Source organism: Nelumbo nucifera, chromosome 6 (assembly GCF_055504915.1).
Source record: "Nelumbo nucifera cultivar China Antique chromosome 6, China Antique-T2T, whole genome shotgun sequence".
Lineage (NCBI taxonomy): Eukaryota > Viridiplantae > Streptophyta > Magnoliopsida > Proteales > Nelumbonaceae > Nelumbo > Nelumbo nucifera.
Genome location: NC_142654.1, coordinates 38,556,710 through 38,573,488, shown reverse-complemented (window position 1 = coordinate 38,573,488; position 16,779 = coordinate 38,556,710). Strand labels below are relative to the sequence as shown.

The window sequence follows — 16,779 nt, the reverse complement described above, 5'->3', positions numbered from 1 at the left end:
GATATGTAAAAGTTGATTATCAGTTTGTAACAGGAGAGAGAGAGAGAGATTGTAATGGATAAGTATGGATTTGTAACAGTCAAGTATGGTGTGATGGTGGAGTGTGAGGTGCAAATGTTTGTAGCCAGTTTGCAAAGGTTTGTGGATATGATGATGGTAAAAGTATAGTTTTAACAGTTGAATATGAATTTATATAACGATTGATTTGTCACGTTTACCAATGACTTGTAACAGTTTGGTATTGAATGATACAAATTTGATATATAACCAATTATCACGGTTGTGTTTGATTGCAATGCAAATTTATTTGTATTGATGCAAAATTATTTAGCGTAATTGATTTGGGTGCAAATTTTGATTTATTTTTATTTCAAACTTATTTTGTTTCATTGCAATACCAATAAAGTGAAATGAGAACTGAAGCTGAAGCACAATAAAATAAAAACCCAAAACAAAATTGATGATGTGCAATCTGATCAACCCCTATTGGAAGTCAGTTTGGACATCGATCTGCTAGGTGGCCAGGTTGAATTGCAAGACAAGTAGGTCAAAGGTCTTGGGGTACCTTACCCGATGTGGCACTCCAATGCTTAAGTTAGCGTAGGAAGTTTTTGAGAGAGTTGAGAGCTTAGAATGCTAATTAGAGAGCAAAAGCGCGTGTAGCTTGTGAGGATGGAGGTGATGCCCTTATATAGGAGAGCTGCTGTAGGCCCCACAAAACATATCCGAGATCACCAACCTGTGTAACCAAGAGTCCATTTCGCATCCGAAGGTAGACTTCGTGTGAGCTAATAAGGTTTATCGAGTCCGTCCAATCCGAGCGGGATAAGGATAAGGCTCGTTGACATGCAGTGTGATCCCAGAGAGGTCAGAGACAATTGACTAGCTTCAAGAAGAGACTATGTAGAACCTCAGCAAGTCTAGACACCACAAGCTACTCAGACCTCGGTCTTAGCCGAGGTAACCGAGGTGCTCGATTTGACTTGGCTTGTTGAGGTGCTCAAAAATGCTAAGGTGTCATCTAATCATCAGGTTGTTCCACATGTCCGCATACTAATGGGTTGGGCCAAATTACCCCTCATCAGTTACCCCCCCACTCCCGTGCCTGAGGTGTTCAACTCGAGGCGGGAGTTCACAACGAGTTTGGGCGAATTTGGCCCGGTCTCTGGTTTGGCCGAGATCCGACCTATGAGTCAAATCTAAATGATCCAACTAGCTCAACCTTAGGGTAAGATTGTGTCTCGGGTATGCACGGACGTCACGCGGACTATAAATTCCACGGACATCAAAGATGCACTCAATCGATTTTGACCTTGAAATTCGAGTGGTCGCCCTCTTGGGAGCCATTGGATTTGATCGATTTGGATCATCTGTGATTGGTTATACCGGCTATAAATAAGAGCCTTAGGGTACCCATTTTTCTTTGACCTACTTTGAGCTCTCATGCATTTAGAGGTCGCAAAGTTGTGCTATCGCTAGTGTTTTTAGTGTTGTTAGGTCAATCTTTCTCCCTTTTTTGGTAAGTCAGCTTCCGTACTCGTTTCATTTCGTTTTCCTTTCTTTTAAGTATATTGGGTAGTGGGTCTAGCGAAGATAGGGTCTAGTCCAATACGGCCAAGGAGGCTACCTCGTCCTGAGACCAACGAGGTTCCCACAAAAGGGCCTCATCTTCCCACTGACCAGCTCATCCTAGAGAACTGGACCACTTCGGTCCCACCTAGATGTCTACCAAGGAGATTCGCACCTTAGCCATTCGGTATAGGTTCCCCGACCACTATGACTATTCTCTTTCCATGGGTGGCTTTCCCCGGGAACATGACAATAATGAAATAGTTATCTTCACGGAACACCTGAAGGTTGGGCTCTACTTTCCACTTCACCCTTTCATTCTTGAAGCATTAAAGTTCTATGACATTACCATCAATCAGTTGCACCTTAACTCTGTTCATACCTTGGTCAGTACAGTCTCTCTTTTCTTTGACCTCGGCCTCCCTCTTAATATAAAGACCTTCACCTCGGTTTGCCAAATCAAACAAAACCCTGCCAGTGCCCTGAACAAATTTAGCTATTACTTGTCCCATCGGTTTGGGTACAAATTGCTCGACGACTTTCCTTCGAAAGTCCCAGCCTAGAAAAGTAGAAATTTTCTTCTTGCTTGAGCTGGGGGTGGCCTTTTCTACGGGTTTGGACTAGTGGGGTTCTAGATTGCTAGCCTAATCTAGAACTCTGGTGTGGTGACCTACTTTTTCTTGGTGATCTGCTTCGCCTATTACCAGGTGACTGGCTTCTCTTCAACAACTTGTTTCTTCGTCACTTCTTGTTGCTCCCTACTTCTTCCTCTGGTCATTTTCTCTTCCCAGCCAACTGTAGCTCTAACCAAGATCACAATGCCTCCTCCACCTTTATAAACTTATCTGCCATTCACCTCCACGGTGAGTTGTACTGCTAGGTCAAGGTTGGGAATCTGGAGATGCTCAAGGTTGAACCGCTTGATATAGTCACGAAGCACCTCACCGGGTTATTGGACGACATTCAGGAGGAAGCTCGTAGAGTTAGGGCACCTTTTGTTGGTGGCGATGTTCATGGTGAAGATGTCCACGAACTGACTCCAACTCTTTATCGTGCCCGTAGGCAGTCCTAAGTACTACATCCAAGCTTTTTTTTTTTTTGAATGTGGTCGAGAAATCCATGCAAAGGCTTGCATCATTTGCCCCATGAAGTTGCATTAGGGCCTAAAAACTATCAATGTGGTCAATTGGGTCGGTAGTACCATTGTACGATTCTAGGGTTGGGGCTTTAAAGTCCTTAGGTCATGGAGTCATAAGGATTTCGACCGGTGTTAATGGACTTTGGATCTCCTGCCCACGAGAACTCTGCCCACTCCTACCCACACTACACTGACCCCCATGAATTGGGAACATCTCCTCCTGTACAATACTATGCAAAGGATGAGATGTTCTCCATGTATGACTATGATAAATGTGGGCAGAGTTCTCGTGGACAGGAGATCCGGACTAGTGCTAATGGTAAGAGTCGGGTCATGTGCGATGTTACTGGCTGCGCAACGACCGAGCTAATCTCACCCTTCTTCTCCTTATCCATCTTAGGCATATTTTGACCAACTTATATTTAGTTTGTGACTTGGAATTATTTGGTTATAAATAAATTACAGTTAAAACCGTCTAACTACTAACACCCTTAAAAACATGTGAAGCATAACCACTAAAAGTCTCTATAAAACGAGGTATACAAGACTGCAAAAGGCAGCTGTGATAAGATTTCCTTTCAACTCTGAGAAATCGGAGTTAAAGGAAATCAAGTAGTACTAATTAGATAGTTGTTTATTTCTTTCTTTATTAAAATAATTTAATTATTATATTTTTCATATCATCAACTGCACTTCATGTGAAGAAGAGCAGTGTTATTACAGGAATAAGATTGTGTTTTCTTTCTTCTGATTATCATGGTGAGGAGCTTCTTAACTCAAAATATTAAAATATGATTTGGGTTCTTAGGCATTGCCCATGTGAGCCAAATAACTCATCAATTTTTCTTTTATTTTGCAGGATTTTCTGGCTGTTCTGCTAGTTGCTCTAGCTATGGTTTGCTGTATGCCAACATGCTTGAATGCAGAAAGAAATTTGATGGCGCATACAATCAACATAAATACGACAAGCCTTGGCATTAATAAAGGAGGCTCAACAAGCTTTAATGTTGTACGTTATGGAGCAGTTGGAGATGGCAAAACAGATGATTCCCAGGTAAATTTTTATTTACTTTTTATAACAACTTTAGGGTCTGTTGGGTTCATAGCTGAAAAAAGGAACCGAAACAAAAATGGTCCATTCCTTTTATCTATTTGATTCAAAAGAAGTCAGCTGGAATGAATTCTCATCCTCAAAGGCAAATGATCATTTCTTCAACTCCATTCAACCAAACAGTTAGAATCAGAACGACTCCACACCGGCCTATTTGGGTTCCTTTGATATCAACTCAAAGAAATTTAATAATCACAAGACAATTTTTAATTCCTATTTGCAGGCATTTTTGAAAGCTTGGAACATGATGTGCTCAGCATCATCAGGCATTCCTACCATGGTTGTCCCAAAAGGACTCACATTTTTGGTGAAGCCTGTTATTTTTAAGGGTCCTTGCTTGGCTCAGAACATCAGTGTTAAGGTACAAAATCAAAATAAAAACAAAAACAAATAAAAAACTAGAAACCACTTACTTGATAATTACTTTTTTATTTTTTGAACATTTTGGTATTAACTATTAAGTATAATGGGTCCATTTCCCATTTCAAAATTTGAATTTGTATAGATAATGGGAACCATAATTGCCCCCAACACAACTGATACATGGAAGGGGATTGACCAAAGCCTATGGATGGCTTTCACTTCTGTAAGTGGACTCAGAGTCAGTGGATCTGGAGTCATTGATGGACGGGGTTCTGGTTGGTGGGATCAGTCATGCAGATATCATCCTGGGAATGTGAGTAGAATCTTAATTATATTTTTTTGTCAATAATTTTTAAAGATATTTTTAATTACTAAAAATTAATGGAATGTTAACTATTTTTGGTGGAATAAAATTTCAGGGATGCACTAAATTGGCACCAACTGTAAGTATTTCCCCTCTAGTAATGTATTTTTATTACAAATTAGACATCTAGACTCTCAATCCTCACAGCCCCTTGCAATTGCAATTGTGCATTTGTGAATAAAAAACATATAAATACGGAAATATTTTCAATGCATGGTTACAAAAGGCTGTGAGAACGGTTCTGTGAAAATGAAATTCAAATTCTAGTGAAGGATATATGACTTCTTATTTTTCATTTTAGTACAAGTATTAATGAATTTTTAAATAAATGTAAATATAGACGATGAAATTCCTCAAGTGCAACCAAATCCATCTCAGCAATGTTCAGTTCATCAATAGCCCACAAACTCATGTCCTCGTCATGGGATGTACTGGGTTTTATATCAATGGAATTGCCATAAATTCACCTGGACATAGCCCAAACACTGATGGTATCCACATCCAATCAGCCCAAGACATGTTAATCCAACACACAAAAATAAGCTCTGGTAACTTCTATTCCCTCTTATGCCATTTTAGCTTTCTCATTCTTTTTCATCATTTCTCATTCTCCATCTTTCCCATTTTAACTAAATCTATGCCAAACAGGTGATGATTGTATCTCTATAGGGGATTACACTTCAAATATTGTGATCAATGATGTTATTTGCGGTCCAGGTCATGGCATAAGGTAAGTTAACTCATGCTACACTAGGGGAGGTTCAACAAGAACCTAGATTTCCTACTCACTTTTTCTACCTACACTCTATCCGTTGTGAATTGCAGCCACACATCTCACAATTTAAGACGGTGATGTGTGGCTGCAATTCATGGCAGGTAGGAAATTTGGTTTGGTTTGACAAGATGGTTGGTTTTGTTTTTAAAACAAACATGGCAGTTGGTATCAGAGCCACTTTGATTGGTTCTTTGAGATGGTATCAGAGTCGCTTTGACTGGTTCTTGTCACTCCATTATAATTAATTAAGTTTCAGCATAAGGTATGGATGGGCCTGTGCTGTCCACACTTCAAGTCCAATGGACTTTCATGTGAGGGGCATGTTAGAGAATAAAACTATTCAATGACCTCACTTAACAGCTTAAGCTTTTAAGTTGACTGGTTCTTTAATAGTTTCCAAAAACAAAATCAACCATATTGTGGAACACCCCTTAAAAGTTCTATAAGATGCATATTCAAAATTTTTATTTTATATAAGTTTCTAAATAGGTGAAGAAGAAATAGTAATTTGATAAAATGCTGCACTTTTTTTTTTTTTTTTTTTGTGTATGACAGCATTGGAAGCTTAGGTAAGGATGGTTCATTCTCCAAAGTAGAGAATATTCATGTTAGAAATGCCTCTTTTACCAACACGACCAATGGAGTGAGGATCAAGACATGGCAGGTATGGAATCGAAAAACCCACCAATTCATCTCCATTTCTGATACAATATGGGGCGTATCATAATGATACAAACAATGGTTTTGCTTGTTTTTTTATTTTTTAAATCAGAATGGGTCATTTGTTCGAACCAGATAATTGGACCGTTCGACCTAAAAACCAATAGCTAAAATGGTTCTATGTCTAATCCGATTTTTAAAACCTAGATCGATACTATATATATATATATATATATATATTAAACTGTGTCTTCAATAGTCCTCTTTTTTATTTTATTCATTTTCTTTTACAGACGGGAAAAGGTTACTGTAAAAAGATTTCATTCAAGGGAATAAACTTCAGCAATGTAGAAAACCCTATAATTATTGATCAGAATTATTGCAGTGTACGTGGTGCATGCAAAGAATTGGTGAGACTCTCTCTCTCTCCTCCCTATATTATATGAAATAATTTCTCTGTTGTATCATGTATATCTGGATGAATTCAAAGTTTAATAATTTCTCTTATACTTGTTCTTTGTTGAAGCCTACTGGTATCCAAATAAGCGATGTTCAATATGCCGATATGGTTGGAACCTCAAGCACAGAAGTGGCTATCAATTTCAATTGCAGTTCCTCATTCCCTTGCACCGGAATATCATTGAAGTCTATAAAGTTATCATCGGCGACTCCTGGACAAAAAGTTAGTTCCGCTTGCAATCATGTCCATGGAAATGTAACTGGGCTGCTCATACCCAATGTTCTTTGTATTCAAAATTAAGTGGAAAAGAAAATGTACAAGCATCTGTTGTATGGCTTTTGATGAGCTTTCATGTTAAAAGAAAGAAAACCACATTGTATCTTTACATGATCTGCGTTGAATGTGTATGATTACTGAAAATTCATGTAATTATTTATAATCGAATCGGATTCACTTGCATTCCAATTCAATTGTTACCTGAGTCAAATTGTCGCATTTTAAAGTTTGGGGACCAAATTGTTATTTGAGCCAAAGTACAGGGTTCTGATCTAGAATTTTCCCAAAACAAGAACCTCTAAAAAAGGCCTTGACCCAATCCCACATAGCACCCCTTATGTTAGAATCCTCTAACAAGAAGCACAAAAATATCTAAAATACTCATACAATTACTATTGAAGTTGGTTTCTATAAAAAACAATACAAACTTTATGAATGACAGAAAAAAAAGGAGAATTTAAAGTTGTAGCTTTACCTTTGAGCAATTGATATGAAGGAAAATTTTAGAAAATAAATTAATTCTAGAAAAGAGATTGGAAGGGTTTGGAATAGCAATTTATATGAAGAGAAAAATTCAAAAATAAACATTTTGGTCAAAAGTAATTGCATAGGTATTTTAAATATTTTCATGCCTCTTTTTAGAGGATTGTAAGAAAGAGGGTCTATGCAACTATGTCTCATAAAGCACAAGGAAGTGATTGCAAATATCAAACTTCAGGGGAGGTTTTTAGAAATTTGTCCTTTTAATTGTATTAATTATAAGTACTAGGTAAACAATAGATATGGAAAGATGGGCATTGCCCGAATCTAAGGTGAGAGTATAGATGCTTTTAGGGGGCGTTCTTTTTTTGGATTTTGAAAGGGGAGAAAGTTGGTCAATGGGATTTTGGTTCCCATTGACCAAGAAACCGTTGTTTTTTTTTTTAATTAATGTAGAGATTAAGGAAAGTTTATTTTCCTAAGTATCACTTATCTGGGTAAGTGATATCCATTTTCTAGGTGGATAAATAAAGTTTCCACTTGAGGGGAAAGTTTCCAACACTTGAATGAGACAAAACTGTCATAATGATTTTTTATAGTTAAAACGGTCATTTTCTTTTTTACTTGAAAAATAAAAGAACATGAATAAATACACTTACCTGAATAGGTAATTGCATTTACGTGGATAAGTACCTTACCGAAAAGCAAACCTGGCCTTAGGGTAAAATATAAAAACCTCCCCTAAGTTTTTTATCAACCACAAAAACCACTCTTGAAATTTCACTTTAAGCTGCATTTGGAAGGAGTGCAAATACCTATTCAATGCATTATTGCATCCCGGTTTACAATTGCATGCCTTTGGAGACGTCGTAAAAACACCCTTAAGATCGATGTAAAATTGCAAATATGTCAGGATTTACATCGATCCCGAGGTGAAAAGCAACTTCGGTTTTCTCGAAGTAAAACTTTACTCCCGCCCTTCATCAAGGGAAAAAGGCGAGGAGTTTACCCTCGTCCACCACCAGCACGATGCAGTCGAGTAATGGCGACTTCCGATTCAAGTTTACCCTCATCTGAGTGTCTGTTTGAGTGTTCGAGGCTCTAGATATTTTCCCATTCAAGTCGTTGGCGACGTCTACATTCGATATGAGAGTTTGTGTATCTAAATCTGCATCAATAGCCAAGTAATAGACGCTGATGCTGGTCTGCGTCGATCTGAGTTTACCCTCTCCAGTCCACTCATTCTAGTGCTGATCTGCAACTATCTCTCTCCGACAGGCGACAGCTTTCTCTCTGACATTTCTCTCTCCAGTGGCTTTCTCTTTCCAATGGCTATCTCTCTTCTGCGAACTGTGATCAATAATCCAAAGACACAAAATCATTGTAATAGGTAATATACAACTTATTGTTTTCTTACAGATAGATCTGTTAACGAGTTAATTTTTCATCGCATATATTCATTGATTAGTTAATAATCTTTTTTTAACATAGATTGTTGTGTGTGCAAACCGATTGGATTCCTTTCTTTTTGTGGCGTTTGATGATATCAAGTCTAATTTAAAATTAATCTAAACAACTTGAGTCTGTCCCCTTTATACATTAGGCACTTCCGCCCATTTAATCAGATGGTGGAATCCCCTTTATTAAAGGGGACAGAATCCCACCCATTTCTTTGGAATCCCATCCATATAATCTCTATCCTTTGGAATCCCAATGTTGTTTGATGATATTTAAGTCTAAAGGGGACAGAATATATGCAATCGGATTAGATCTACCTTAGGCACTTCCACCTGAAACGTTTCCACCCATCTGATTTCAAAGGTTAGGTTCAGTCTAGTCCACACCTCCCAAAACCAGGGAAGTCACAACATATGAAGCTTTGGTTTGGACAGTCACACCATATAAGGCTTGATTATTTTCGCTATTAAAAAAAAAATAGAATGGTTCAGTGTCCATGTAGAGGTGGCATCATTTTATAGGAGACTAATAACTAGGTTGCTTATTACTTTGCTTCTTATAGTAGAGATGGTAAGCAAAGGTCCTTCTCAATTTCGCTCGAATATGTAGTGATGTAGCAAAAACTGAATATCAGATTCTATAATACCTCTTTTCTTTTAATGAAACCAGCATTTACCTATCCAAAAAACTTCCAAATATTTTGATCTGTTACCTTTTACTGAATAGATAAAATTGACCTTTAACATGATTTTCTGAGTCAGATAACACATTAACAAGGTGAACAGGTGAATCAATTCAAGTAGATGCCATGTGGCCACAGGTAAAATGAAGTATTGTTGAAAACAAATTGTAAAAAGATATTAGGAAAACAAAAGGATGACTCATATTTTGTCACTTGAAACAACAACAAACAAAAGTGAAAAGGAACTCAGAGTTACTAAATTCCTTAACCCAGATTGGGCAGAAATAGAGAAGAAAAATAAAGCTCACCAGGAAATTTTCCTTGGCACCTTATGCTAATTGTTTGGGTTCGCTGTATAACAAATTCAAAGCATGCAGCTCGTTGTCTCTTACATAGGCAAGCATATTTCCATCTGGAGAGAGATGTGGATCTATGATTGGTGAGCATGGTGTGCTAGGCAGCTTAAACTCTGGTTTAGAACAGGAAAGATTCTGCAAATAAATCTGATGATACAGAACCAAAATCACGGAGGGAAAAAGACATTTAGATACTATAAACAGTTTTTAGACAACCATCTAAAAAAGTCAATTAATCTAAGTAGGATAATCACAATGGTTACCAACTACATTGCTGCAGTACCACATTAATATAGAAAAATTCCTTTTTATATCAGCTAATATAAATCCAAATTAAACCAAGTTATCAACAAAAATCAAACTAAAGGGCTAAAAGAAAAGGCAACTTCCAATTCAAAAATATGCATTTCAACACCATACATTGCTTCTAAATGAAAAGATCATAGGTTTGAGTTAGGATAACTGCAGTAAGTACCAACTGCATCATTAAGAGTACCACACCATCCTAGAAAAGATCTCTAGATTAACCAACTAAAGGGCTAAAAGAAAAGAGAGATTCTAAGTGAAAAAAATGCAACCAAACATCATAGTTTTTAAGTACCAAGTTAATAGGTTTAAGGTAGGGTAACAAAAGCAAGTACCAATTGCATCATGGAGTACCACATCAATGTATTCCCCACATTAAACTAACAAAAGGAGTAAAAAGTTGAAAGAAAAAGGGGTTTCAATTCAAAAATATGCAGCTAAACATCAAATATAGATTATAAGTAGGAAACTAATAGCCATCAGTTTGTACGATTAGCAAAGGATTAAGTTTCATAATTCAAACATGTTAGAAAGACTCTCCCAAATACCATCTTGTGAATTGGGATCATATTTGTAAGTCTCAGTCCAAAGGTAGTTTGGGAATAAGACATATAAAGTCTTTCAACTTTGCTTTACTGGGAAGTTGGCTTTGGAGGTTCTCTGTTGAACCAAATAACCTTTGGAGGGAGATCATAGCCGAGAAATATGGGCTAGGAAGCAACGGTTGAGAGGCTGGATTATTTCCATTGACTTATGGCTGTGGTGTATGGAAAGGAATCTGTTTAGTTTCCACACATTTCAGAAGGTGCATCAGCTACAAAATTGGAGATGTATAAGACTCAGATTCTGGTTAGACCCTTGGATTGGGGATTACACTCTTAAAGAGTTGTTTCCAGCCTTGTATAATGTAGCAACAGACAATGAAATCTTGGTAGCTGATTCTTTTTTGCTGACTAACAATAGCATTTGCTGGACTCCTTTTAGAAGGGGCTTTAATGATTGGGACCTTCAGATAGTAGCAGACCTCCTTGTTCTGCTACAAAACCGGCATTTAAATATACAAGCACAGGTACAAGCAAAGGAACAATAGGATTTTTGAGCACAAAGCTTCTCTGAAGTCGAGGTCATCAATTTGGCTATAGGGGTTATTTGAAGTTGGTTGTGTATACATACCATGTTTAAAGATGATACTTTTAATAGTACTTTTTTGAGGATGGTCTTTTCTTTGAGGTCCTTCTTTAACAGCTTCTCATTGTCCAAACGACCTGTTTTGCTTTAATAATACTTTACTTTTTCTAAAAAAAAGGTATTAAAAGCATATCAGCATCATATGATTCATATTCTATCTGGTTTTCTTAAGAACAAGTTTTTTGATAACTTAACCCTTCAAAACACAAAAAAAAAATACATTTTATCAGCATTTTGAAATCATATCGTTTTATCATTTCTGTGACGACGAAAGCATTCACATATGAATAAATATCAATTAGGTAAGAGAAAGGCTGTTCATTCATGATACCCAGATTCCTATACAAGAGTGCCTTTATGCCAGATATTTCAATGTTCTTGTGTAAATCCATATCTGACACCTTGCCTAATGGTTTCCTTGTCATTGCATTATTTAATCCACATTTTTTTTGTTACTGTGGCAGCTTTGGAGGCTCAGTGTCAGTACACGTGGACGGAACCCCACTAGTTGAATGGTTTAGGTGAAGTCATTTGCCAGCCAATGACTTCAGTTTCAGCTTCAAAAGTGCTGGTGACGTCTGTTCACCAGCACTTCAGCCAGACAACTGGACACTGATGTCATGGGCTCATGGCCCACTTTTGAATGAATTCAACATCGACAGTATTGGAAATTTGAGAGACGTCACCAGCACTTTTGAGTGTACATATATGCCATGTACACCTTTGAAAATTTGAAATTTTAGAAGTGTTGGACCAGTTGAATTATGACTCGGGCCCTTTGCCGGTTTGGTTACACCCAATAACTGTAGTTGCTAAAAGTTGCTAAAAACTAAATGAAAACCGATTGACTGGCCAATTTAATTGGAAAACCGGTGAACTAGTCTTGGTTTCATGAAACTGCTTGGGCAGTTGGGCCTTTGAATAATTGAAATTTTAAAAGTGTCGTGACTTTTTATTTTCATATATGACTTAATTACTACTAATTCATCTCTTTATTTACTTTATTTAATGGCTCTTTGTTGTATATATTACATATTATATACAATAGTTACATATCTTGTAGTATATATACATATATGCCATGTCATCATAGTTTGACCGTTGATTTGACTCTGATTGAACCTATGACCCGTAAACTTCTCCCTTTTCTGGTTTTATGTTTGGTCCAATTCTCTGAACATTGGTTCAAATCCCACTTTCACATAACCATGCCTAGTCAATCAGTTGGATATTCAATTATATGGGTGCAAACTGATTGTCCAAATTTGATTTTGATCATATTAATGATGATTGAACTCAATTTGTTTATAACTGGAGCAAGTATAGATCCACCAAATCTGATATGATATTATCTGATTCATCAGTTCGGTTTTATAAAGCCAAGGTGCATTTGTACTCCAGTTCGGTTTTGCAATATATAGTCGTATATTGCAATATATAGTCCTTATATTGAAGACGAAAATTCGTTTTTCTGATATTTTTACTTTCAAAATGGGAACAAAGTTAGCTTATGATAATGGAAGCATACTTGAAATCAAAGTTAGTCAATATGATAAATAGGTAGGTTCTGATCTTGAAATTCTTGTTGTACCCATCACAATCAAAGGTAATACAAAATTTATCAATATGTAAATCCGAACCAAATTTGCATTCGTATATTTTGAAGAAACTTGTTTTTGCCTTGATATATATGATTTTTGCACTTACCAAACGCAACCTAACTATTTAGGCTGTGTTTGGAAACGATGCAATAAATAGAGTGTAAATCCCGGTTGAGGGTAAATTTGTATTTTAGTTTACTTTTGCTTGTGTTTAGCAATATTACATTTATGCATTGGCAAATGATAAAAAATACATTTTCCAATGCATATTTACATTGATAATAAGATGTAAAAGTATATTGATAAAAATGAAGTAAATTTGCATTCAAGTGGGTTTTTCATAAAAAAAGGCATATGCTTTATTTGAATTTGTGTTTGCATCGATCCATTACAGCTAAAAGTCTGTTTGGTAAAAGATAAATTTGTCATCAATACAAAACTAACCCAACTTTACAATTCATAGAGACCGTTTTACACTTTACATATTTGCATTCACACTTATTTGCATCATTTACAAACTCAACCTTAACTCCAAATGCATTTAAATGCAAATGACGATACTTTAAAGCATTTATCTCAGCACCATTACTTGTATTGATTTCTGGCAGAGAGTACCAAAGACCATTTGATTGGTATGTCTGGTCCTAACTTCAAAATTGGAAAAATCTATGATGCTAGATAATTAAGCATGATACCAAAAAGGTTTTAACCAATCAAACAACCCCCGAATTTTGATGAAAACCCACCTGATTGGTTACACTTTTGTGTTTCGTGAATCCTTTTAAAATACAGAAGTTTCAATCAATTTCAGAAAAAAATGTATATATAAGAAAAGTTGGCTGATCAGACCAGCTTAATTTGAATACTTTGTGTCTAGGTGGGTCACTTATATCATGGATTTTCTTTGCAACCAATCCTGGTTGTTCACTAAATCCAGATAAATATTGACCACATACTCCAATTACCCTGCCGACAGTGCTGAACTTCTGATTTAACCATTCTCACTTCTCAGTTTTCCAAAATGTAGCAGACCATCTTTTAATTTCTTGTTTTCACGTAGGAATCAAACAGAAAGCCATAATTATGCATTATTATAATTAACTTTAAGGCGACGGAATCAGAGACAAAAAGAAAAACAATCGTATTATTATAATATTTAAGAATGGTTACATAAGGAATTGCGCTTACATATATAGTAAGTAATTAAAAGCAGTAGTAGCCTAATGTTTTATTTTAGTTATTGTCCATCCAGAACTGAGCTTGAAGGTAATCAATCACTTTCTTGTCAACTTGGAATGCCTTTGCAAGAACATCATTTTTGATGGGTGGATTGGATCCAAACACAGCATTAGCAATGGTGATTGTACCAGGGTTCTGACTGCTCAAACCGGCAAAGGCAACGGCATCGGTGTGCCCCACATTGAACTGGAAGTGAATGAGACCTTGAGGGAACACAAACACATCTCCCATTGTTCAGGACCTTGGTGAAGAGGCGATTGTCGGGGTTGGAGGTGATGAAACCCACGTAGAGTCTGCCCTCCAACACAACCAGAACCTCGGTGGCGCGAGGGTGGGTGTGGGGCGGGTTGAGACCGTAGGGAGCATAGTCTATGCGAACCAAGGAAATGCCAAGAGTATTGAGACCAGGCAATTGCATCACATTTACAGGAGTGACTTTGGAGCCAACAGGGTTGGACGTGTTTCCGGACTTGTCAAGGCCGGAAAAGAAGAAATCATCTGCCGTTGTGTAGTTTGGATTCTTACAGAACTTCCCATTCACGAACACTGTTCAGAAAAATAAGAATATTGTCAACAACAGTTGATAGCAAAGAATGAAAGCATTTGAAGTAAAATCAAACAGCATTATATAATGTTAATTGGATATGGAAGAAAACAAAGGGAAAGAATGGGAAAGTAAAGCCATGAGAGTGTGCATATAGTACCAGGAGATTCAGTGTCGTTGATGGCAACACAAAAGTCTTGCAAGGGACTTGGATCTGAGGCTAAGAGCAAAGGGCCAAGATGGCAAGAAATGCGAGCATCCGAGAACCCATCTTTTCACTACTTGTAATCAGTTTGGAATTCTTGAAGGAACAGATTGGTTTGTCGATTGATGGCGGGTGAGAAGGTTGGCATGAGAGCCGTGCTATTTATAGAATGAAGCTAACGAAATGGTCTCTTGTGTCTTCCAATAGTCTCTGCGTGCAGTCTAGGATTAAACAAACCAATTGTTTATTAATTAAATTAATTAGTTACTTAGTCTACAACTGCTCTCATTTCTTTGAAATCTTGTTCTTGAACTCTTCTTCAAAGAATTAGTGACAGTTAGAAGCAGTCATCTTGATACCTGTCAGCTTGCTTTCCGGAAACATGGCACATATCTTTCTTGAACAAAGATTTTCATCCATAATGCTCTGTTTAGCTGGGGATATTGCTTGACGTATACTTCCATTGCTGGTTGATATTGTAAACATGATTTAGAGTATGTGAAGAATAGGAAGGATGAACAGGTCAATCTTGACTTTGTTGTAATCAGATAAGGACAAGAATTAATATTTTGTTATGGTTGGATAATAATTAATATATAGAAATAGTCAGAAACTCTAGTATTCTTATGATCTAAAATTTCACTGTATAGGTTAGGAAAAAAGGATGAAAGCTTTGACTTCGCCAATCAATACCTGGTCCAAGTAGGTTTTCTAAGGTTAAGCACCCGTTTGGTAGGGCTGAGTTGAAGATTTAGCTAAACTGGTTAAACTACTTTGATGTGCTCTACAGGATTAATTATTCGAGGGGGATGAATCGGTCAATCCTTCAAATGACTGACTAATAGCTAATTTGGGCTCTCCTGATTTTTCACCAATTAATCTAACTTATAAGCTCCCCATATGGGACCCATCTAAGAAAGCCAGAAGCCATTGTACCTTCAGTCCTCCCTATGAGTGGGCTTTCTTGCAGCAGCTTTTGCTTTGCAATGGGTTTCACACGAAAAGCTTCAAGAAAACAACTTATTAGTAAGCTGGTTGGCAATTTATTCACAGTGTACAGTTCAGTAAAAACAACTGGCTAAAGCTGAAGCTATCCCAAACAGGTCCTAATTAAATAACATCAGCTCTTCGAAAGCTTTCCCTTGCTTAAAAATGAATTTGATTAAACCAATTCATCATTCATTTATAGGACCCTTTCCAAAATGATATCACATCTTGATAGGTTGAATTATTTAAGTTAACATGCGGTAACGATGAGGTTCAAGCTTGAGTCGTAAGTAGCAAAACGACATCGTTGTTAAGGTTGTTGGACCTTGTTGGGTTGCAAAATTAGGATAACCCTAATTTGTTGGATTTGGATAACTTTTGAAGCGTAAAAGGGAAAATTTATTGAAAGACAAAAAACAGGAGAAGGAAGAAAATACAAAATGGGCGTAAAGCCCAAGGCTCTCAACAGAGACACAACAACCCTCCCGAATTAGACAACGAATACCCTAGGCTACATAGAACCACATGCCAAGAACAAACACAAATAAAACAAGAATCCAGAACCTCCACCAAAAAAACAGGAATCCAACAACCCATCGAGGCATATCTAACTTGAAACCTTGCCTCTTCCTCCTCTCCCTCTGCCCCAAATCGCCTTCCTTCATCTTCTGTCATCTTTAACTGAGGTGTTCATGTAGTAGTCAATAAGCCTGTTTAGCTTTCTACTGCCACGGAGACCAACCCCAAGGAGTCATTGCTTTCCAAAAACTCTTCGACGTTACTTTTAGCCCCTTCTTTGGTTCGTAACTTTAGAGCTTCTGCTCCGAACTTTCGAAATGCTTCTTTAGCAACTCTTCACCACCCCAAAAGAACAACCCCAAGCCCCAACAATGTCACTACCTAAAGGTCCCTCTCTGTGTGAGAGTCCATGGAGCCTAGCACCTCTGGCTCGTCGGGTCTCCTATCAGAACACATTCCTTGCCTGATTGGACCTTCATCTATCGAAGTCCTGTACTG

General features: G+C 37.2%; 1 protein-coding gene and 1 pseudogene across 2 annotated transcripts; one reads left to right on the top strand and one right to left on the bottom strand.

The window, feature by feature from the left end:
• Positions 1-3,230: 3,230 nt before the first annotated feature.
• On the top strand, positions 3,231-6,910 carry LOC104586414 (putative polygalacturonase At3g15720). Its single transcript, XM_088889623.1, has 10 exons — positions 3,231-3,466; positions 3,567-3,761; positions 4,042-4,179; positions 4,324-4,494; positions 4,601-4,624; positions 4,886-5,093; positions 5,194-5,275; positions 5,876-5,984; positions 6,274-6,390; positions 6,507-6,910. Exons 1-10 carry the CDS (start codon positions 3,464-3,466, stop codon positions 6,738-6,740), a joined length of 1,281 nt encoding a protein of 426 aa, XP_088745749.1. The 5' UTR covers positions 3,231-3,463; the 3' UTR covers positions 6,741-6,910.
• A 4,800-nt stretch (positions 6,911-11,710) lies between these two features.
• Positions 11,711-16,437, bottom strand: LOC148790783 (putative germin-like protein 2-1; annotated as a pseudogene). Its single transcript, XR_016077683.1, has 4 exons — positions 16,382-16,437; positions 15,135-15,241; positions 14,731-14,841; positions 11,711-14,572 (listed from the first exon to the last, which is right to left on the bottom strand). The product of XR_016077683.1 is annotated as a putative germin-like protein 2-1 (transcript).
• Between the last annotated feature and the right edge of the window lie 342 nt (positions 16,438-16,779).

Excerpts from the sequence above, each read along its gene's own strand:
- LOC104586414 (XM_088889623.1), top strand. Across the intron at positions 4,180-4,323 it reads CTCAGAACATCAGTGTTAAG|ATAATGGGAACCATAATTGC; the intron begins GTACAAAATCAA and ends GAATTTGTATAG. Across the intron at positions 5,276-5,875 it reads GGTCCAGGTCATGGCATAAG|CATTGGAAGCTTAGGTAAGG; the intron begins GTAAGTTAACTC and ends TGTGTATGACAG.